The sequence below is a fragment of the Pelobates fuscus genome, chromosome 3 (genome assembly GCF_036172605.1).
Source record: "Pelobates fuscus isolate aPelFus1 chromosome 3, aPelFus1.pri, whole genome shotgun sequence".
NCBI lineage: Eukaryota > Metazoa > Chordata > Amphibia > Anura > Pelobatidae > Pelobates > Pelobates fuscus.
The window spans coordinates 325259324-325284461 of record NC_086319.1 but is presented as its reverse complement, the minus strand read 5'-3'; the positions used below and the strand labels follow the sequence as shown (position 1 = coordinate 325284461).

The 25138-nt window shown below is 41.1% G+C and overlaps 1 protein-coding gene across 2 annotated transcripts in view; it reads left to right on the top strand.

The window, feature by feature from the left end:
• The window catches only part of ADAMTSL3 (ADAMTS like 3), a 449463-nt gene that overhangs the window by 397267 nt on the left and 27058 nt on the right, over positions 1 to 25138 (top strand). For both annotated transcript variants that reach the window (XM_063448975.1, XM_063448976.1), the window contains exons 22-23: positions 1255 to 1382; positions 2261 to 2389. In XM_063448975.1, the coding sequence (XP_063305045.1) occupies positions 1255 to 1382; positions 2261 to 2389 (257 nt within the window). The remainder of the gene's footprint in view (positions 1 to 1254; positions 1383 to 2260; positions 2390 to 25138) is intronic.

Below are 25138 nucleotides of genomic sequence, written 5' to 3'. Positions count from 1 at the left end.
CTATATACTGCATCACTTTTTGATTACATTATTTAGTTACCTCCTCTGTAAAAGGAACAACTTAATTTACTAACTGTTATATATATTAAAGGTGGTTTCACAATATTAAGTAGCATTTGCAAAATCCCATACTTTTGGGAATGATTCACTAAACACGTCATTTTAAAAACCCAAAAAAGTCACAGCTTGGCTAGTTTAGTCCAAATTTAGCAATCTGGCTTGCAACTCACTGCTGTTTTGCGTTTAGTAAATTAGCTCCTTTGTTTCTTAGTTAGAAGAACCCGTACCCTTAGTGAAGCGATATCGGTGATTAGAACCCACTCTTGGAGTGTACTTTAATTTAGACGGTCAATCTTACAAAATGAAAACGTTATTGAATGTTATAAACTAACTGGCCCCAAAGCTAATTCACTGAACATTCTTTTAAACAATGAATAGGATTAAATTGTTGAGCAAAATTGGGTTTTGTGATGCCGGCAAAGAATTTGTAGGATGTTCACGGGTCAGGGCAGAATGGGAAGTAGATCCCAATTTGTTGAACAAGCCCGCATGATGTTTTGACAGCAATAAGGCAGATGGGGATCTATCTGTTTGTCCACTACTGCCCTGATACGTTGGCTTTCTACTCTGCAATGATGCTTTCATTATGAGTTGACATCTCTAAACAAAGTTCCCAAAATTCAATGGAAAGCATAATGGGTAACTAATCTCAAAATAGTTTGCCGATGTCCATATATGCTTGGAGTTTCTCTTGAGTGTGGCACCTGGTTCAAAATGTATAAAACCTTATTTCAACATGGTTCTGTAAACACAATTACTGCACTAGTTATAATGCACAGTTAACAATGTCGTAATAGTCTCAAAAATGGCAAAATAATTTATACCCCACCAAAAAAATAACATCCAGGCAAAACTTGGGTAATTGTAATGTAATGTGCGAATTATTGCAGAGTTATTTAATAGATTTAGATTGTTCAACATTTAGTAGTTTGCCTCAGTTATCCAAATTTGAGCTCTGTTTGTATGCATGTCAATGAATTTACACAAGCCATGTGTGCATGTCTCTTTAATTTGAAGGCAGGCCAAACGCTAACAATTTTTATGAATTATTTTTTATTACTCAGATTTTATTGCGTAGCATTTTGTGTTGCTGTAATTTGACAACATGCCGAAATTTACTGGTGCGTTGCAAATAAAATAATAATAATTTGAAATTGGACAGATTGAAAACAGCTTGTGTTTGTTTGACCCCAGGATTTTCCTGGAAAACGGTGGGAAGCTACATATACGCAGTCCAAGTATTAAAGATATGGGTTCTTACGAATGCGCAATATTTGATGATCGTGGCTCTGATGTGGAAACATCCAATCTGTTTTACGCAGGTAATTATAATCCAATGTAATGTGCAAGTGTCCCTTAATAATGCATCATTTATGATTACCGAATTATTTCTTTGAGGGCTTGGCCATCTTCTTAGCCCACTTATAGGAAATATAAAGGCTCAAAGACAAATTGTCATATTGATGCTAACCATTTAGTTAGATATGTAAGCCAAGTAATACATATTTTACGTGCCATTATTTCTCCCTATTGTTCTCTTTGCTGTTGTTCAATAGTTTACTATAGGGTTATACTTTTCTTTTTTTTTTTTTTTTTTTATAAATTAGGCTGGGAAGCTAATAAACTAGCTATGCTCAAAATTAAGAGGAGGCAATCCCTATAATAGCTTATTTATGCATAGAAACGTTTTATGGGATTTAAACCATATTTTCCAGATGTTGACTTTCAAACAAATCTGTTGTATATCCAACCATTACTTGGTTCCTGAGAATAACTTGGTAGAGCAGTAAACATGTTCATACTGATTATTCTCTCTCTCCAGAGAAGATCGTCATTTACCCATGATCTGTATAGTGTACACAATTTTGGGATTTTGTGAATCTGAAATGGCTTTATTTCAGTGATATTGGTCACTGTAGAAGTTATTTAAATATAATGATATGTACATAGTGCCTATGTGTATTAAGCAACACTTTATTACACTTACCAACTTTTTATTCTACTTTTTTTCTGTATTTGATTAATATTTTAAACTAAAATTCCTGTACGTATGCGTTTCATGAAAGTTCTTTTTTCTAAGCCAATTTTTTTTTTTTCTTTTTTTTTTTTACTGATCAGCTTGTTTTGGAAAAGATGGTCTGTTGTATTTATAATGAAACCAAGGATAGCAACACTTATATTGTATTAATCTAAATTCCAGAACAGCCTGTCATCCAAGCCTCCAGAACAAATGTCAGCAAGTTAGATGGCAGCAGTATCTTCTCAATTGTGGGTGGTACTGTGACTACGAGACCAGGGGGTAATGTGATGCTGGCATGTCCCACAACCGGTAAGTGTACTTTTAAATCTGTATTTATAGTGTGTGGGTATGAGTGTCACGTATTCATCCGCTTATAAAAATGTGGTTAATGACATTTACTGTCCTGATAGGAAAAGTTGTGCCGAGCAGCAATCAATCCACAGAAGGGTTAATGCTGAGCAGCAATTATGCAAATGGAAACTTGGTAACTGCCTTTGGGGTCAAAGGCCGGTTACAGCCTATCAGATCCACAGATATATTTAGGCCCAGTCCTCCTCTTGCTCAGTGTTCTGTCGTGGTTCCCTTGTGGTTGTCTGAGAGCGTGTTATTGATTCTGGTAATTCTGGTTATTTGACTTTGGCATTGTTTTTGACCTCCCTGTTTTCTGGCATCCCTGACCCCTGGCTTTTCCTTATCGTTGTGTCTCTTTCTGTTTCCCTTGACCTCGGCTATTCCTGACTATTCTTTGGTACGTTAGTCCGGCCAATCTAAGGTCCGGTATACGTTACCGATCAGTACTCTGTGTTATACAATTCTACGTGCTGGATCATTCTGTAGCCTGACAATGTGTACCTGGCTTTGGGGATGGACCACTTGCTTGCTTTTAGGTGTCCTGTTTGTCCAATGCTTCTCATTGGCAGAGAAGGTCAACTTGATCATTTTGCTGTGCCTTGCCAGGAAAACATCTGAAATATATCCTGCTACCCCGATTTCTGAAATGGGGCCCCACTGATAAAGAGAAGAGTAACTTGGCTTTAGTTGTGCACTGAACACACAGTCTATTAATAATCACTACTGGATCAGTCATACTGATGTTGTCAGTGTATGTGGCCAAGATGTGTCATGTGTATGGATGTACGCCTTATCATACTATTCTTAACAGCGTTATTCTTCTGGAATATTCGAGAACTGACTATGGCATTGCAAATTTTAAGCCAGTTAGTTATTTATTTATTTTTCCAAATCAATGACATGATACCTTGTGTTTGCATTTATTAAAGTAAAAAGCTTAATTAGGAACAATATATTTTGTCCACTTCTATTAGTTACTTGTTCACTAAGCAGTGGAATGTGTTTACCTGAAAACAGAAACCTATTATCATATGTTTGCTTTTTGTATCCATTTCATATTCTAAATTCTAAAATATAGCGCTATTTATCACTACTTGTCTCCCAGAACAAAATTCCCCATCCCTCCTCTAACAGTGATACTTCCCATCCCCACTACCTCCCCAATGACTCATTCCCATCAGTGATTATGTCACTTACATACTGACCCCATTCTCGTTTTACTTGCCTATCCCCCATACACATTCTTCTTATCTTTTTCTTGGATCCTGTTTCTTTTACCTATTCTCTCCCTTCTGTCATCACTTACCATCTCCCACTACCTGTCCTCAACAAGTCACCTTACCTGACCTACTTTGCTTGATAAGTCTTGCCCTCATTCTTCCCCATCTATGTCCTATTCTATAATTCACCCAAATGAAGGCGAACAAATTTGGGCTTATCACTACCATTACAATGTAAACAATTTGTTTTAAAAAAAATTCTTCCTCACCCAATGTTAAGGCGATCAGCTGCAAATATGTCCCTGGAACAGTAAATGTATTTGGATTGTAAAATCCTGTTGGAAAAAGGAATTAGAATATAATCGTACCTCTGCAAAAGCAGAAAAAGGAATAAAGCCCCTTCTCTCGCTCATTGCAAACAGAAATAAGCGGTCTCTCTAACTCTCTCTAACTCTCTCTAATTCTCTCACTCTCTTTCTCGCTAAGTCACAATTTTCCCTTTTCCCTCTTTCTCATAACTGTGTGGTCACTGCCACCGTCTATTTTCCACTTGTCACTGCTGTTATGCTGGGGCAAGGAAGGAGGGGATTCAGGTTTGGACATGTCTCTTTCTAATATAAGTAGTCATCCCAGTGGCGGATCCAGAAGCTAATCTCGGTAGGGGCACTGGCAGATCATTTTAAGAAACAATCCAGGCACAATAATCACTGCAGCTCTCTGTAGTGGTTTTGGTGCCAGGATTTGTTGTGGTGCCCTCCCAGAGTAAGTAGTCCCTGCAAATAGTCCCTGCTTTGTCTTATGTTTTAAAGAAAACTAGAGAAGACAGGAAGAAATGAAGAACAGATCTTGAGAGAGGGAGAGAAGAGTAATCAATGTGGGGAAAGGTAAGTTCGGCATGACAGGGACCCTTTTACTTTTGTCCCTCTGCACGCTGCTCTCGCTGCTCCTGTCAGTTCTCCCTGACTTATTTCAACATTATGATCTCAGCCAACCCAATTCTTATAAGGAAGCATTGTGGGGCCAGTGCATATGCATGACAATCAGTTTCTCCTCACAGAGATAATAAATGCATCTATATGGGGAGCATTTACATCTTCATGCAGAGAGTAAAGATGCCAAAGGTTGATTCTGCAAAGATTAAAGGACCATACCAGGAAGGTTCTCTAGTGACTGTCCGAGTGACAGCCGCTAGAGGCAGCCTCAGGAAGCAATGTTAACACTATTTTGTCTCTGAAAAGATACTGTTTACATTTGTCAGCCTGCAGGGAAAGTCTCTTTGTGCCAGAATCACAACATTGAGCCCTAGTGGTTCTGGTGCATAGTGTCCTTTTAATTAGATTTTTTAAACAAGTTAAGTATCTGTATATCTTTGTGTCTGCATGTGTGTGTGTGTGTGTGTGAATGTCTGTATCTGTATATCTGTGTGTGTATGTCTGTATGTATATCTATTTGTATGTGTATCTGTTTGTCTGTATGTTTTTCTGTGTCTGTATGTGTATTTGTTTGTATGTGCGTCATTGTGTGCCCCTATGTATCTATATGTATATCACAGTTTATATCTGTATGCGTTTCATTCTGTGTATCTGAATGTTTGTCACTAAGTGTGTCTGTGTATCTGCATGAGTGTCTATATGTGTTCTGTGTCTGTATGTGTATCAGTTTGTATGTGTATCTGTTTGTCTGTATATTTGTCTGTATGTGTGTCAGTGGGTGCCCCTATGTATCTGTATGTGTGTTACTCTTTATATCTGTATGCGTATCATTCTGTGTATCTGCATGCGTGTCTATATGTGTATCTGTTTGTCTACATATGTGTATCTGCATATGTGTGTCAGTATGTGTATCTGTTTTTCTGTATGTGTGTCTGTATGTGTCAGTGTGTGTCATTCTGTGTATGTGTATCTGCATTTGTCTATATGTGTATCTCTCTGTATGTGTGTCTGTGTATAAGCATGTGTGTGTGCATCCATGTATATATCTGTATGGGTTATATTATACAAATGGAAGGGGGGCAGGGAGATTTTTGCACCGGGGCCCTGTGGTTTCTAGTTACGCCTCTGCTCCTGCATGCTTTTTCCTTTTGAAAAATCTTTTTTTTTTTAAATATATTTATTTTTTTAAATATATTTATTAAATTTAATTTAACATCCTTAACATTTGTATATTAGAAAGACCTGAAACTGGAGAATTATTCAGATCTTGCATGTAACGTTTCATTATTTAAATGGAAGACGACACAAAGCAGGGTTGCGTAGTGTGCTCACTTTATATAGATATATATTTCCAGCCCTGATGTTGTCAGATGTTGATTCATCTTCCAACACAGGAGCCTTGTTCAGGACATGAATGTATATATATATATATATATATATATATATATATATCTCAATCAATCATGTATACATACACTGCTCCAATTATTAGGTGGAGTGAAAAACACTTGGTTCCCAGATGTATGTTATGCAACATGTTTTATACACCATATGTCTAGCTAAGATACAAGTCAGTTATCTGTGCTATCTTTGCAATTTGTAGTGTGTGTAGGGATTTTGCCTAAGCAGAGATTCCACCAAGGCACTGCTTAAAATACGATTATATGCTGCATATCCAGATCACTACAGAGAAACTATTTTTAAAACATAGAAAAAAAAAAAATCTTAAAAAAAAAATTGACATAACTCAAACGTTCCCCAACAAATCTTGGTTTAGAGTGATTGTCTGTAGCTCCCATACCAAGAAAAGACCTCCCACCAGAGACCTCTCATTCTGATGTGTCTCAGGGGTTCATGGCAAAAGTAGTTTATCCCCAGATAAAGAGCAGGTCTACTTATCGCACAAGATTAGAGTTACTGCTCTAAAAACTAAAAGCAGCTATACCTCGGACACTATCAATTTACAGATACTACTTTTTATAGTTTTGTGGCATGGCATTAAATTAAATTAAGGAAGTTGATAAGATTTTCCTAGAACTTATGGATAATTTCAGTCCCATTTAGAGAACGATTTAAACTGATGTGAACGTGTGTCTTGTAACTCTTAAAAATGAATTGTTAAAGTATAAAAGTTTACTGCTTAAGACTGCCTTTTTGGTATATGGAGGTAGTACAGAGCTCTAGGCGTCTACACAACCCTTACCTGCCTCCTTTTAAAAAATCACAATGTACTCATTAATAATGATGTCTGACTTGAAAACTCTCCATATATGTCTCATTACTTTGTAATTATCTGAGGACTTTTCTCTGGTGTCTCTAGAAGTGACAGACCAGGACTGTCTCATCTAGCTAATGGTAGGGAGGCATGGAGGGATCATGGTAACTCAGTTGGATAGGACCAATTATTATTATTATTTTATTATTTATATAGCGCCATCATATTCCGTAGTGCTGTACAATGGGTGGACTAACAGACATGTAATTGTAACCAGACAACTGGACGTACAGGAACAGAGAGGTGGAGGGCCCTGCTCAATGATCTTACATTCTGGAGGGAGTGGGGTATAGTGACACAAAGGGTAAAAGTAGGGGTACGAAGTAGGTTGTTAGAAAAGTATTCACTGAGGGCTTAGTAGGGGATTTTTGAAGGTTGCAGGAGAGGAGTCATGGGGGGTGGGGGATGAATTGATATGCTTTCTTGAAGAAGTGAGTTTTAAATTATTTTTTGAATGAGTGAGTGAAAGTCTTACGGAGTAGGGAAGGGAGTTGCACAGAAGAGGTGCATCTTGGAGGCGAGCATTAGAGGTGGGAGTACGGACAGAGGATATACGTAGGTCTTTGGCAGAGTGTAGGGGCCTCGACGGGACATACTTGTGTATTAGGGAGGATAGGTAGGTTGGAGCAGCATTATGTAGGGACTTGTAAAAAAGCACCAGAATTTTAAATTAAGCCCTATATCTAACTGGAAGCCAGTGCAGGGACTGACAGAGGGGAGAGGCACCGCATTCATTATAGATTGTAGCGGTGCAATCTGGGAACATGTAAGACCACTGAGAAGGAAATTGCAGTAGTCCAGGCGAGAAAGAACAAGAGCATGGACCAGCACCTTAGCCGCATCCGGGGTTAAAGAGGGGCGGATGCGTGCTATGTTTTTGAGATGGAAATTCAACATTTTGAGATTGGACCAATTCAACATGGATGGGTTTAGTTGAAAAAGGGGGCAGAAAACTTCTTCTACAGTGGGCAAGTATTGTGAGATGAGTCTATGGAGAATACGTGATGAACTACCAATCTCCATATACTCAGGATGTTACCTCTTCGTCTGACATTTTATGAAATATTCACTGCAAAATTGAGATTCCTTGATGAGTTTCCCTGTGGAAAAAATAAAGGTTCTTTAATAGCTACTGTTTTACAGATCCTTTTTTTTTTTTTTTAATTCTTTATTTTTGACGTGCAGAGTTGAATACAAGCTTTGTCACGATGTACTGCACATTTTTTTTTTTTATAACAGAAAACTAGCTTTTCGCAGAAAGCTTGAACATAGCGAGGTAATAGAAACATGCATGTTGTCAATGCGTTAGTCTAGATGCGTATAAAGGTTAACCATTTAGTCGACATACGGATGCAGTAATATGATATAATTAACATAACGTCTAAGCATTTGCTGGCCGTTCATCCAGCGTGATTTTAGCAGAGTAAATGCTACTAGTAAGTGAATTAAACAATTAAGGAAAAAATCTCTACGACATATTCACCTTCCTTTCTGGTATGGTGGACTAAGTTTAAACTCTCACTGTGAGGCCCTACTTGATATATATTGTTCAAGCTAGACCATGCCGTTAGGACTGTAAAGTAAGAATGAATGTAGCTAGCACATAGTGTTAACACGCTATAGGACATTCACAGTAAGCATTAAGTATGCTAGGACTTGAGGATAAGAAGCCGTTAGACTTCAGTGAGATTACAGTGAGTAGTTAATTAGCCCCCTATACTGGCTATCCAGTCGAATCTAGCTCCCGTCGATTAGTACTTATGCTGGTATAAAATGTGTAGCTAGCGAAATACATCTGCGGTATTGTTGATTGTCTGACTTGTAATGCATGAACAAACGTAGATAAACATTTTGCAGAGGGATAGAGAATTTAAAATAAAGGTTACTAGCTAGGGCTTCCGGGCAAGTAAAAGATATGGGTAAATCATAGGTAAAAGTACATAGCCGTTTGCAGGACTCTGGCATGAACGGGTAAGTCCAGTGCAAGTTCAGCCGACCCCTGACACCGGGAAACGCTGGTGCTCTGTTAGGCAGCTCCTCATGTCTTCGGCGTTTCTGTGTTGGGAGTCTGCCCTTGTAGTAGCCTGTAGGATGTGCAGCTGCTTGATCGCTTGGTGTGCAGCGCTGGTTAGAGTGGGCTGGGTCGTGCTGTGCTTGATGCAAAGATGAGGTGGAGTGCTTGTGTGGTCGGCAGGGTGGGCTGTTCCGCTTATGTGTATTTGGGAGTGGGAACAGCGTGGTACTTTTCCCCGCCGTGGGGATCGCAGGTATCTGCGTCGCCGGATGGTTGTTCTGGGAGCTTGAGGCAGGTATCTGTAGCAGCGGCGTCTCGTTGCGGGTCGGACCCATGATGCCACAGTTTTCACCGCCCGTCGGAGAGTCATTCTGCGGCTGTGTAGTATGGCCCAGAAGCTTGTGCAGATCTGGTCCAAGGCCCCCAGGAGGTATGTGGGTGGCTGGACGCAGGTACTCTGCTCGTTAGGTCGGCGCTGGGCGGGCATTTTGGATGCGTCTTGGCAGTTTGGCAGTTTGGTGCCCTTGCCCGTTGTGTGGACTGTTCAGTTGCCCTCTGTGCCAGTAGCTTGTCCGATGTGGACCGGGATGTCCCCCACCGGTCCGGGGGGGGGGGGGTTGGGAGATGCGAGGTCTCGTGAGGGTTCCGGTGTCGGGGAGAGCGGCCGCCTCTCCCCGACCCTAGTCCCAGTAGGCCGCACTTGGATTCCCGCTCCCGTAGCTCCGACAGGCTCCGGGGTGGTCTCGTTCGGGTCCGTGGGAAACCCCCGACGTGGGTGGTGTACCCTCGGTGGTCCTCTGGCAGAATTGCCGTCGCTTTGAACCCGGTTTCGGCCCGCCAGGCAGGAGCTCGTGCTTTGCGTGTCTGCACGGCTTGGCGGTCAGGCTCCGCCCCCTTTACAGATCTTTTTTATGTATCTAATAGAAGCCAGTGTGCTTTTAAGTTTCTTTCAAACATTAGTTCCGCAGCCATTCATCACAAGTCAAAAACAGATTGATATATACTCCCTTAGATTCAACATCAAAGCTCCCTTTGCCCTCAGCAAAAATGCTACATATATCACCAAAGGTTCACTGTGTAAGAAAGTCTTGTTTGGTTCAACAGGGAATTGTACATTTTAACACCTTTTCTACCAGAAAGAATTTCTATAATAAAAATCCAGTTTCTACAAAATACAACCTACTGAAAAAATGCAGTTTGTTCAGAGACAAGAATGGACTCATAGGCAGCTGGGACGTGAATTTACCATTTACACTCATGCACAATGTTTTTCATCTTTGCACGTAAAATTATTTGTGTACTAAATATGTGATCCAGTTGTGTGTTTTTTGTAACGAGCACACATTCTGAAACTCTCCCCTTCACATTGCTTGATCTATTCTGATTGCTGCCTGCTGGCATACACCATAGCTGCAATGATTTCAGGTTAGACCAAACTGGACACACACAGGGGTGCTGTATGTGTGTGAAGGGGGCAGTGCATGTGAGGGGGTCAGTGAGTGTAAGGGGTGGAGTGTGTGTGAGGGAAGCAATCTGTGTGTGAGGGATGAGGGGTGCTGTATGTACAGCATCCCTCACACACACAAACTGCCCCTTCACACACTACCCCTCTCACACACACACAGTACACCCTTAACACACAAACACACACAGCACCTTCCTTACACACAGCACCTCACAGACACACATATGAAAAAGGAGAATAGAAAAAAGGGAAAAAATAGATAAATTTAGGTACATAGTTTTATTTAAAACAAACCCTAATTTCTAAAAAAAAATGTTAAAAAAAATTTACGCTATAAAATTAGTTACTGCGGCCCAGGTGGGCGGTAAGGAAATTATACCATCAACAAAGATACAAAAGTGGGCAGTAGATATTAAAAGGTTGACTACCCCTGACATATCAGCAAGTTCCTCATTACAAAGAAAGAGAATGACGTGAGACTGTGACATTAATTGCATTTCAAGTAAATTGGGTTTTTGTGTTATTCTTTCATAAAGTGAAAATATTAGATGTTTTGTATGCATGCAGATAAGTAAATCTGGATCCTGATTTAATATTGTGATTCCTGACTTTGTGTCCCTCTGACATATTAGATTCAGTTGTCACGTTTCCTTTCAAAACAAGATTTACGAATTCCTTCTTTAGGGTATATCAGTGCTTCTTCTACGTCTCGGTTGAAAGCGAAGATGAAGTGCACCCCTGGTTTGTATCAAAACATTTTGGAGCAGTTTGACAGAAAAATAGGGTTCTCCGAGTACTAGCCTCCCTTTCTGCTTTAACCCGTCAAGTTTTGGGGGGGAATTAAACTGACTCTCTAAGCCTATTTTTGCGGTGAGACAGTTCTAAGTCTTTGAATTATAGCACTACAAAAAAAACATTGAAGAGTTCGTCTGTAATCACTAACAGGGTTATTCGAAGGGTATTTAAAGTAAAATTAAGGCCAAATTAGCCAAACTGGAAGCATCGCTGACTTAGAGAATGTTTACAGTTTGGCTATTCTTACCTTGAATTTAAAATTCTCTTTGAATTTATTTTGAATTCTCACTTTAGTGAATATTATGGTAAACATCTTCCAAGTATCAGTCGCATAGTATTAGAAATTCTTAAGACTTTTTGTGTGGCATGGTATGTAAAACCTGCCGCTCGTTGTATTTTCTGTTAACTATCTACCGTTGTGGAATTACTTGGCTCTATATAAATAAAAGATAATCATTATTTACCAAAACACAAATGTAAGCTTCAGCTTCACCCGATAGTAATTCACATGAGCTTCTTGAGTTTTACAAATGACTTGGGTCGCCCAGTGTTAGTGTGAAAAATGTACCTAGCTAGAATTTCCAAAGTTAAACTTTCACTGACCTTGGCAATATTACAGAAACATTAGGGGAATAATATTTTCCCAAGGATAAACCACTCTTTAATAATTTACTCAGTGTGTTCGGGCACAAACAAGGTTTCTTTTTCACCATGGATATCAAATTGTCTTTTCCATTAAACTCTGTTTTTTTGATGGCACTGCATAAAAAGAGACTCTTTCAGATTAGCTCAAAACACCTCTGTTTATACAAGAATCTATAAAAAGACAGATGATGTTTTCTTAGAAAGAATACAAGTATTCTCCGTAATCCTTTGATTCTATAATTCTGTATTTGGTTGATAATAACCTCTCCCACATGAAACATGCTAAATGTGTGTGCTTGTGGTTTTAGGAAAATATCCTTTGCTTTGTAGAAATTGATTGCTATAAGGTGAAAAGATCACTCTTACCGCAACAACCAAATATCAAGTGCAAAGTGTTTGTAGGATGATCATAGCAAATTGGGATTTTGCTTTGGGTCACTTAAATCAGGGGTGCCCAAAAGTTAGATCCCCAGATGTTGTAGAACTACAACTCCCATGATGCTTTGCATGCTTTTAGAATGACAAGGAGGTGATGGAGGAACTGCACTCAGGGATACAGGGCCGGTGGCTTGCTGACATATCTTCTCTCCCTCTGTGCTTTTAATAGAGGTAAAGGCTTCTGGCCACTGGCCACCCAACAATAAATGGACTGCACATCCATGCCTCAATACTTCTATAGTGGCCTCAAGCCACTTTATGTATTATGTATGTATGTATGTATGTATGTATGTATGTATGTATGTATCTCTCTCTCTATATCTATATCTATATCTATATATATATATATATATATATATATATATATATGTGTGTGTGTGTGTATATATGATAGGAGGGGGTGCCTTGTGGAAACTGACCTTGGGGCAGCAAGGAGAGTAAATTCGACCCTGATAATGGGTCAATGCATATGAAGCAGCTCTATCACCAACTGGATTCTTTGCATTATTTGCAAAGTCCCCGATGGTGACATCACCGCTCTGTGTCCGGTGGCAGGGGGTAGCAGGGAAAGCTGAGATTTGCCATCCCTCATGGGCACCTCTTCTCTACTTTAGCATTGAGGTCTATGGAGGATCATGCATGATCCTACATAGAAAGAGCTTAATTTGCCTACAGCCATCACTGGTGACAGCTCTGAAATATTACAAGCCGGATGGTGGTAGCTCTACCTTGTGTTAAGCTTTGGCAGGCATAGGAAAAATACTGCTACAAAATAGTTCCTGGGTTGTCTCAGTATATATTTTGACTGAGTTGGAAGTTCAGAGTATTTCATAATGATTTAACCTTCATGAAATACTGATTTTGGGGGGAGGGAGGGTTTGGTGACACTGCCACCACCCTTACACACATACAACACCCAAGGTAGTACTAGCATGTGGTGTATATTTTATGCTTCCATTGCAACATATTTTATTGAAGAAGATATGTCCACTTTGGTGATTCATCAAAGACAGTCCCATTCAAATTTTGTGATAATAATGAGAATTCCTGCCTGGTTCAGCAGTGAAGTGGTATATCAGATATCTGATCACTGACAGGCTGGCCATGGTTTTGATTGAGCATTCACAGGTGGGATCCAGATTGCATCATATAGTAGTCACCTACCTCTTATGTCACCATTCCAGCAAGTTATGGCCACTCGGAGACATTCTGCATGTCACATTAGATAGTCCAAGCAGCACAGCCTGGTGCAGTGATCAGTGCACATTTAGTTATTTATATGGGGCATACTTTATTTTGAAAGATAGGGACCCAGGATAAATGAATAATAGGACAAAAAAAGCCCAGAAAGTTGGACTGTTTTAGGAAAATCCAAGTATGGTCAAAAGTTACCCTACATATACATGATGTAACTAAACCCCTTAATTCAATGTGCCTGTCTATCCTTATCAAGGAATATCAGATCTAGAAATTTAGAATTCTATTTAAACTGTCTGTGAATATTTGCTATTTACATGTATCTGGCCTCATTAATTTTAAAAATGGATATAAAAAAATTCTATCAATATATACACATATACTTTGTTTGTTATTGAAGATAGAAATCTTCCTAGAGAGGCTGCCGTCAGAAAATAAAATGAGCAGATTTACGTTAATATTGGGTTTTGTTGAAATGGTAATCCAGTGCGAGGAGGGGTGTGACCATATTCAGTGTAGCTGTGCAGCGGTTAACCTGGCAGGACTCTCAGAGCCTTACAACACAGACACAATGGAGCCCGGTGCTGTACCTCCCATGTTTTAACCAGCGGGCGTTGTCTCAAAAAGGGATTTTAGATATTTTTAAAGGTTTATTTTTTGATCATAGATTACTCATTTTCACCCTTTGATTAAGGATGCTCAAGTCTGTTTTGTAAAAGAAAATAATATATGGAATAAAAAACATACCAGTTCTCTCTTTAAATAGATAGAATTTTTTTTGGTGAACTGCATAATGATATTGCTCTGAGTTAGAAGACATGAGTTTGCCATGAAGTAAGTACTGGCCTGTCAGTGTGCAGACATCATTTCAGTGGCCAAACAAGAAACATGTTTACTGTATGGGTGTCAGAAAGACATGATAGATTTAATAAGTTCTGATGCTGTAAAAGGGACAAACCTAATGTTGCTGTTTTAGGTTTTGATGCTTAAAGGTACTGAATCGACAACCAAAGGCTTGCACATTTGTAAAATATAAACACAAGTACATTTACAGACATGTGTCCCTTAGATCAAATAGTAACACATGGTAGGAAATCCAGTAAAGACAATGGACTGTACTATAAATGATTAAGCACCCTCAAAATGCATATGTAAATAGTGGAAAATGCTTTGCGTATTGCCGGTGTCCCGCAACCTGTGATTGGAACCCTCACATCCCCTCACTGAGTGCCAGCACTTGGGGCAGGGTAATATTTTCCCCATGTGTCTTTATATACAATTGACCTACAAGTAGGAAACCTATACGTTTAGGTACATGTATATGGATATATGCCATTGAACATGTCATTCCAAACATCTAGAATATTGGAATGTTGCTTCCATTCATCCACAACAGTAATCAAGAGATTGAGTCCTGGGTTTGGCATGTTAGGCCTGGCTGCAGTTTGTGTTGCAGATCACCTCAAAGGTGTTTGATGTACTTGAGACCAGGACTTTTTTCAGAGTTCTTCCACTATGTTCACACACAAAAAAAAACCCACAACATTTTGTGTGGTCACTGCTTTGTGCGGAGGTTGTTGCCATGCTAAAGCAGGGCAAGACTATAACTGCTGTCAAAAACGTGGAAGCAAATAGTTCTCTTTAATGACTGTCAGGATCGGGACAGGGATCCAACACGCAGAGTACAAACAGTAGCCAGATACGTATACCGGACCTTAGAATGGCCGGACTAACGTAAGTAGTACCGTATAGAATGGTCAAAGACAAGCCGAGGTCGAGGGTAACAGAAGACAGGTAAGCGAGAGACAAGCCGAATCAAGGGTAACAGAGATAAGCAGAGTAAGGTAAACAAGCCGGGTCAAAACCAAACGGGAAAATAGAATACACAAGCACTGAGTGACTAGAACAAGCTAGAACCACGACAGGGCAATGAGCTAATGAAGGAAGCTCTGTTAAATACCCTGTTCAGAGCAGTAACCACACCTCCGAGACGTCCTGATTGGTCCTGCAGCAATTGACTGACAGGTCGATCCGGGGGAGTGTCCTGATGATGACTTCCTGCCTAGATGGTGTAAAAGGCAGTCACTCCCTCGCGGCTGGCCTTGCATGACCGGATAGACCGCGGGGAAGGGAGTCATCAGACCGTCTGGATGGTGGAACAGCTAAGTCTCTACCTCTTTTGGAGGTAGAGACCACAGGTACCCTGACAATGACATTGTGTGCCTAACCTGAAGAACAGCCTCAGATTTCTTCTCCTCTACCAATATTAAACAGGGCACCACGCAGTCAAGCATGCAACTAAGCCCAGAATATAATGGCAGACTACCAGATGGTATATTGGGAATCCCAATTTTGGATTCATCATTCAAGAGAACATATGCAACAAATACAAGTCATTTATCTATCCCTCACCTTAGCCATCTCTTCCTATCGTGAACTGCCCCTTGCAATCTGACTTTCCTCCTCAGTGCAAACACCTTACCTTTTGTCTCTCTTACCCTCACCTCGTGATACATTGTAAGTTGGCAAGTGTGAAACCCTCAATAATTCTTTATGTAGCTATGTGCTTGTTGTGCTACACTATGTTCATTTTTTTATATCAATGTGTCACTTTCCCTGTTATGTTGTACATCTACACCATAATAACAATAACACATTTTTACAGAGAACATACAATTTTTATGGACTCAGCGCTTGATTACCTTGTGATTCCATTTTGTGAGATCATACAGAATTTCACCTTGAAGCCCAATTTCTGCTTTTCCTAGATATTTCCATTAGACTTTAACATTGCTTGTAGTAGATCAGAGCAGCTCTAGCAGGACAGAAATTTGACCATCTGACTTGTTAAAATGTTACCCTGGTTGAAAGTCACAGAGTGTTGCATTGTGAACCATTTCACTGACAGTGTTGGCATGTAGCAACGCCCTGGCAATCATTGGCATAGTTGCGTACTTGATGCGGTATGGAATAGTAAAATTCACCACTAAATAGAAACAGGGTCCAGATACGGTTAGACAAAGTGTGTAATGTGAGGCTCATGATATGTCTACTTGGACATTCTGGTTTATTATTGTATTAAACCGTAAAATAAACATGTACACAAGTGCAGTAAGGTACATGTGTACGTACTCTTTTAACTACAAAATATTAGCTCTGGTGGGGTTCATTTTATATTATGGTTACATGAGAACCACGAGGTAGCCACCACAAGGGAAGATCTGGAAAGGGCTTTTTTTACTATGCGTGGTGATCAGTGATGGTTAGGGGTCATAGAGATGTTTAGCTCCCCAGGTTAGAGGTATTGGAGTTGAGATTACCACTGAACAGACTTACTAGCGAAGAAGAAAGAGGACACTATCTGGGAAAAGGGGTCAATAGACTGTCAACACATTCCATTACTTGTTCAGCCAACTCCACTATGACCTTGGAAATATAAAACAATTATGACAAATATACTTTCTTGTCATACACATCACATTGCAGTTGACATCTTTCATAATATTCCTTGACACACAGAGCTAACCCGGGTTGGTTCAGATATTCTCGAGAGCAACGGTTAAAGGTATTACATAGCTTAGGTAATGAATTTCTCCTAGAAGTCTTCTTGCCTCATCAAGCACCTAAGGAGCCGCTTAAATGTAGGAGTTTGTAAAACGCTCGGAGCACAGCTGCAGGCCTCCTCCCTTTTCGACCCAGTAGTCTCCTGATCTCCAGTGTATATTTTTGTTGTGTTTTCAGGGTTTGGTAATAACATTTGTTCAGCTCTCTGAGGAAGTCATTGGCCATCGTTTGAATGTTGCACAGGCTGAGATATGTTTATAACATTCTAGGCCTGATTTGTGTTTCATTTTTACAGCCAAATGCTTTTCAGTCAACACATGTGGTATAAATATCAACAGTGCATCTACTCCAAGTTACTCTTGGATCACGTTTACAGCGTTTGTAGAAAGGATTCTTTGTTTTTATGTTAAAAAAAGCCTCCAAACTGCCAACTTATATCAGAATTTTAGGCTGAAATGAGAGAAAAAATAACACATTAAAATCATGCTTAATTGCCCGGTGCATTTTTTTCTGTCTATAAATATTATTCATGTACTGCTCATTTTGCGCCATCTTGTGGTAAAAATAGGAATATTTTGTGAGTGAGAGTGGTTGGGGATATATGGGAAAAAGATTTATAGTGATATTTTTTGCCAGATGTATTGTTTATTTGGTTGTATACTTGGACTCTCCGTCCTTTTCAGAATACGCAAATATTATCTTGTCACCTTTATACATGTTTATGAAAAACTAAGTTAAGAAAAGCAAGAGAAGATGCTTTTTAAAAAAAAAAAAAAAAAATTAAGTGCTTAGTTACAACAAGGCTGGTGTCATTAGCAGAGAAAGTGATAATTAGATATAGCCAGCACTTAATGACCATAGAGGAAACAGCACATTTTTTTTAATATTTATGACAAAAATAACAGTGCTAGACTAGCAAAACATTTGTGATATATATGACAGAGTTTATGCACTTAGAGTAAGCTCCACTGTATATAATGAATAGGTAATAAGACAGTTTAGCAGATAATAAGGATTATAGGAGCCATCCCCTAGGGCAGGGGTTCCCAATTTTTTTTTCTCGTGGGACCCTTTGACATAGTGTATCAGTATCATGGAATACCTTCCCCCAAAAAATAAACCTTTCAATTTGTTTTATTTTTATTTGTTTACTATATATACTTACTAATTTCTACAGATAGTAAACAGATTGTAGTACTTAGGAGCAGGTGTGCTTTTGTGTGTAGAGTTAGTGTTAGTATATAATTTTAGAATTTTATCACAGGCGTGTGTTTTGTATGTAATGTTTCCATTTGCGTTTAGGGGTTTGTTTGGATGTAGTGTGGGCTTATAAATGCATGTGTGTAGTGTTGATGTTTGAGTGAAGGGTGTGTTTGAGTGTTTGTTTGTATATAATTTGGGGGTTTGAATTCAGGGGTGTTTTGGTATGTAATGTGTTGGCATGTGGTGTTGGCGTTTGATTGCTGGGATGTATGCCACATACATACTTACACAGATATACATACACATTAACACAGAGATACACACAAATGCACTTCACATGTACACACATTCATAAACATACTGACACATGAACACATTTTGACACACAGATACACACACTGGCGCAGATGCACACATATACACAAACACAGACATATACACACACTCAGATACACACAGTAACACACGCACACCTTAACACACAGATACACGCACACTGACACACAGATACACACAGTGACACTCAGGTACACACATTTAGATACACACAGTGACACACAGACACACTCAGATACACACAAAGATTCACACACTGACACGTACACACACCCTGGCACATACACACACACCTTAACACACAGATACACGCACACTGACACAGATACACTGAAAGATATACACACTGACACTCAGAAACACATAAATATACTCTTATATCTCCTCACAGATCCATAGGTATGTCCCTTCTCTGTCTCTCCACTCTGTGACCACCGTGACCACCTCCTGTCCGTTGTCCGCACCCGTACGGCCAACTCACGCTTGCAGGACTTCTCGCGTGCGGCTCCCTTCCTATGGAATAGCCTGCCTACCACCATCAGACTCTCCCTTAGTCTTGCATGTTTTAAGAAGTGCCTTAAAAACCCATCTCTTTAGGAAAGCTTATGGCCTCCAAGACTAACCTCTACCTCACATACCTGTCTCTTGCTCTCTCCTAAAGGGCAGCCCACCTTATTTGACTGCAAATTCCTGTCCTAATGTGTTTTACACCCCACCTCATATAGAATGTAAGCTCGATTGAGCAGGGTCCTCTTCAACCTATTGTTCCCGTAAGTTTTTTGTAATTGTCCAATTTATAGTTAAATCCCCCTCTCATAATATTGTAAAGCGCTATATAAATGGCAATAATAATAATAATACACACACACATACACTGGCACACACCTTAACACACAGATACATACAAACTGAGCTGCTCACTCCTTACTGCTGCCTTTGTCCCTCCAGCGCTGCGTTTTCTATATGAAGCTGGGAGGAAGTGACCATCTGTCACTTCCTCCCAGCATCCCATACTACAGGGACCTGCTCGCGTTTTTAAACGGCTGTGGCCCTGACCGGGTCCCTGTGCAGCAATGCCCATCTGGTGGCCCTAAGTGCATGGGCTACCAAATGGGAAAATCACTGCGGAACCCCAATTGGGTAACGCTGCCCTTGAGTGAGCAAGTCCCCCTTCAGGCCTGGTTTCATTCAATGCCAATTCTGCAGAGCCTCGGGTACCGTGTGTGTAAGTCCATCAGGGTCTAGACCTGGCTGAGGAAGATGCTTCTTTTTTATATGTGTGTGATATATATATATATATATATATATATATATATATATATATATACATACACTGCTCAAATAAATAAAGGGAACACTTGAACAACACAATGTAACTCCAAATCAATCACACTTCTGTGAAATCAAACTGTCCACTTAAAAAGCAACACTGAGTGACAATCAATTTCACATGCTGTTGTGCAAATGGGATAGACAACAGGTGGAAATTATAGGCAATTAGCAAGACAACCCCAATAAAGGAGTGGTTCTGCAGGTGGTGACCTATGCTTCCTGGCTGATGTTTTGGTCACTTTTGAATGCTGGCGGTGCTTTCACTCTAGTGGTAGCATGAGACGGAGTCTACAACCCACACAAGTGGCTCAGGTAGTGCCGCTCATCCAGGATGGCACATCAATGTGAGCTGTGGCAAGAAGGTTTGCTGTATCTGTCAGCGTAGTGTCCAGAGCATGGAGGCGCTACTAGGAGACAGGCCAGTACATCAGGAGACGTGAAAGAGGCCGTAGGAGGGCAACAACCCAGCAGCAGGACCGCTACCTCTGCCTTTGTGCAAGGAGGAACAGGAGGAGCACTGCCAGAGCCCTGCAAAATGACCTCCAGCAAGGCCACAAATGTGCATGTGTCTGCTCAAACGGTCAGAAACAGACTCCATGAGGGTGACATGAGGGCCCGACGTCCACAGGTGGGGGTTGTGCTTACAGCCCAACACCGTGCATGACGTTTGTTATTTGCCAGAGAACACCAAGATTGGCAAATTCGCCACTGGCGCCCTGTGCTCTTCACCGATGAAAGCAGGCTCACACTGAGCATGTGTGACACACGTGACAGAGTCTGTAGACGCCATGGAGAACGTTCTGCTGCCTGCAACATCCTAAAGCATGACCGGTTTGGCAGTGGGTCAGTAATGGTGTGGGGTGGCATTTCTTTGGGGAGCCGCACAACCCTCCATGTGCTCGCCAGAGGTAGCCTGACTGCCATTAGGTACAGAGATGAGATCCTCAGACCCCTTGTGAGACCATATGCTGGTGCAGTTGGGTTCCTCCTAATGCAAGACAATGCTAGACCTCATGTGTCAGCAGTTCCTTCAAGACGAAGGCATTGATGCTATGGACTGGCCTGCCTGTTCCCCAGATCTGAATCCAATTGAGCACATCTGGGACATCATGTCTTGCTCCATCCACCAATGTCACGTTGCACCACAGACTGTCCAGGAGTTGGCAGATGCTTTAGTCCAGGTCTGGGAGGAGATCCCTCAGGAGACCATCCACCACCTCATCAGGAGCATGCGCAGGCGTTGTAGGGAGGTCATACAGGCACGTGGAGGCCACACACACTACAGAGCCTCATTTTGACTTGTTTTAAGGACATTACATCAAAGTTGGATCAGCCTGTAGTGTGTTTTTCCACTTTAATTTTGAGTGTGACTCCAAATCCAGACCTCCATGGGTTGAAAATTTTGATTTCCATTTTTTTATTTGTGTGTGGTTTTGTTGCCAGCATATTCAACTATGTAAAGAACAAAGTATTTCAGAAGAATATTTAATGCATTCAGATCTAGGATGTGTTATCTTTGTGTTCCCTTTATTTTTTTTAGCAGTGTATATATATATATATATATATATATATATATATATATATATATATATACACATTTGTAGTCGGGGACAAAAGCCGTATACATGATAAGTTAGATATATGAGCAAGTCGGTTGTGGTGTGCCGAAACCGACGTATCGGGTAGGCCTGTAATAAAAGAGGGCCCACCTGTAATAGTAATATGTATAAGGGGAGAGGTGGGAGGGATGAACCAGGCAGCATCAGCCCTGTGGTGTAGGGGGCCTGAGTTTAAATAGCCGGGTAACCCCTCCCACAACTTCAGGCTACGCCTTCCAATTTGTAGTCGGGGACAAAAGCCGTATACATGATAAGTTAGATATATGAGCAAGTCGGTTGTGGTGTGCCGAAACCGACGTATCGGGTAGGCCTGTAATAAAAGAGGGCAAAAAGTTGAATAAGATACCTTATTACACATCGTTACGTTGCAAGATTCATAACGGCTTTACCTACTCAACTCTAGCTCTGGTTGTGGTATGTATCTAGTATTATACTGTGGATTTCCAGCGTCCTAATGTTTATGGTGTGAGCAGGGACATTTTTCTGGAAGCAGCTGATGCTGCCCTGATTCTGGAGGAATGTCCCGAAAAGGCATTGGGGTTGAGTCCCCGCCTAGTTAAGAGGGTTCTGAGGTACATTATGAATTTAGCTGTAGTGAGTGGTTTGCCCTGCAGTTAAATAGGGGCATATTGAGATTTGGTCCAGTGAGTGATAACCTGTAAAGGTCTGACATTTTGACCGGCACCTTATTGCCCGTAGGATTGTCCCTACGTATTACATATGGCAAGAGGATGTGAACTGTTTGGTACTAGGATGGGCACTTAAGACATGGTGTAGCCAGCCAGGTAAGTTTTGTAGTGTTAAGAGAGATTTTATAAATTGTGTGGGCAAAAAGGAGAGGAGTGTCGCAATGGTGACTAGTGAACGAATATCGGTTTTATGGTAATCGGTGGTAAACTTGTTGTAAAGGTGAAATCTCTATTGTATGCTTGTGATGTATAATCAGAGAGGGCAGCTCAATCCAGAAATCTGCCAAATGCCATGAGGCGAGTGAGTGCAGTATTAAGCCATGGAATGTGGGTATAGCCAGCTGCTTTATTGTCAGAAAATCCCTTAACTGCCTCTATCCGATCATACCTCCCCAGGCCTTGTAGGCGGCCACTATGGGGCAGATTCCAAAGAAATGTTGACGAGGAATAGAATTTTTTTTTTTTTTTTGAGTCTCAACTGGCCAGGCAACTCAGAACCAAAAGTCACCAAATTGGCTGTGAAATCAGTGTGTGCGGACGCATTGGTCCATGTAACTGGGAAATGATGAGAAATGGCAGGAATAACCTGGCCCCCAATCCAATGTGGTATGATGAACCTGAGCCATATGTGTAGGTCTGCTTACAACTAGTGCCAGAATGCAACTGTCGGTGGGAAGAAGACTCAGCGGTCGGGAAATAAATGTGCAGAATAATTCTCATGGCAAACCTCAATGTGCCCAGTAGGACTGTAGATCCATTCTCCCCCCACCCTCCCCGCTTGTTCTTCAGAAGGAAAGGTTCCCAGGACTCCGATGCGCTGTACCTTCTCTGTAGGTGGACATGTTCTGTAGCTTATTAGTGTCAAGATGAATGCCTAAGAAGGTCAGTTTGTGAAAGTGGAACCCATAGTGAGGAAAAGTGCCATCGTCTTGTGAATACTAACCAGAGCGGAGTGAGGGCGTTCTATCGTGAGGAAGTTATCTAAGATAACCGGTGACTGCAGGACATTCGCTAATATTGAATGTTAGTCAACATAGTGTGTAAGCAAATAAGATAAACAGCTTGGGGTTACTCTTTGCTCTAAAAGTTACACGTGTGGGAAATTCATGACAATCCCTCCATAAAATGCCATGAACATGCCCTTGGGATGGCTGAATAGGTAGAAGCTTGGAGGCATAGGAAATGTCTGTCTTGCCCACCCAAGCTCTGGTCAACCCCTTTGGCATAGTGCTGGGAGAATTCCTTAGAGGAAATCAATGAGTTGAGGCTAGGGGTGGGTAATTAATATGGTTGAATACCTTCTTAAGCAACGTGATTGTGTTGCGGGGTCTATTAATGCAGACAGAAGGTTCTGACACTCGTGAATACCAGACAGGAGTGTGACCAGACCTGTGTGGAACTGGTGTGTGGAAACCTTGATGTAGAAGTCGACTGAGTGACAGAAAGGCTGTGCTTAGAGGTAAAACTCCAGGTTGTCGATGCAAACCTTCTCTATGGTGAGGAGAAGTAGAGCCACTTACATCACAAAAGTCTGAAGGCTAGGATGAATTCTGGGATAGTGAGTTTCTGATTGAGTCTGGGATTCTGGTGTATAGAACGACGTACAGATCATCGTAGTAGTAAGACTTGTACTCTAAGACATCGTGGGAGGCAATCAGTAAGGAGACTAAATTAACCTTTCCAGATGTCTTTGCGTATGGTCAGGAACACAAAGTATGAGGGAGTAATAATGTAAACCGATGTGCTAAGGGAGGGATTTGAAAGGATAACATAACCATGAGAGGGATTTGGGAGTCCTGTGGCTGGGATGTGCATCAGTGCCTGTGGAGATTCCAGTCTCTGTAGTCCATCGTTGATGTTATGTATGGAGGCAAGTAGAGTGGATATCAACGGTTTGACTTCATGTGATTTGGACTAGTGGGCAGGGGCCACTGAAAGGTGTGGCAAGAACGTTGGCCTCTTAGGGACTGTAAAAAGAGTCAATATAAGAGGCCATGCTGGGTGAGGCCCTAACTCGTAACCTGGAGAGGTTGATGTGAGGCGTTAGCTATGTGTTGGGCCGAGGGGCGTGTACCTCCATATGCGGATGAAGATGGGTGTTGGCCTCACGGAACTGATAATGATGAGGCTAGTTACTGGCATAGCTGGGTACCAGGCCGATAGCTGACATAGCGGATCCGAGAATGGGACGGGTAATGGGTAGTAGCGAGGTGGGTAAACATACCTTGCTTGGGGTAGAATGTGGGTTCCTTGCCAGAGGAATGAGATATTGGAGAACCTAAAGGGAAATGATGGTGGGAGGCAAGTTGGAACTGGAATTGGGCTTGACTTACTGTGAACGAAATACGCCTGTATAATCGGGGTGGTTGTTCTTGAGGCTGGTCTATGAATAGGTAACCTGAGGACATAGTTGTTAGAATCCTGACCCTACGATGGTGGGTACAAGATTCATAGGACATAAATCAAATATCCCTATAAGTGAGTAGGGTGAGGATCCTAGGCCATTACCAGAGACCATGGGGAGTGTTTAACCAATACTGCGACAATAATGGGGGATAGGCAGAGTCATGAGTGACCGCTAATTGGTCCTGTGACTTCTTTAGCTAAAATACATATAGGGGGATATGGAATACCAAGCTATGATGGCAGTTTTGAGCTATCCCGGTAGGACTTAGAATATTTAATTATGGTCGTGCCAGCATGGGAAGGAGGGTGTATGTGTGGGGAATTAAGGATCCCCGGGCGTGGGCCTGTGTACGGCCTGGCAAAGGAATTGCGTGCCAGCGTTGGCTGATGTAACATAGAACAGTTAGAGTGGAGTTGCTATAGGTTTAGTGATACAAGGGTCGGTTAGGATGATGAACTTGCTTGAGTAGAATATAGCAGCAATGAGTAAATAACCTTTAGTGCATAATACGTGATTATTTTGACGTAGAGTCAGGGGGAACATATGATGGTATGGTAAAGCCTGGTACACTAGGGT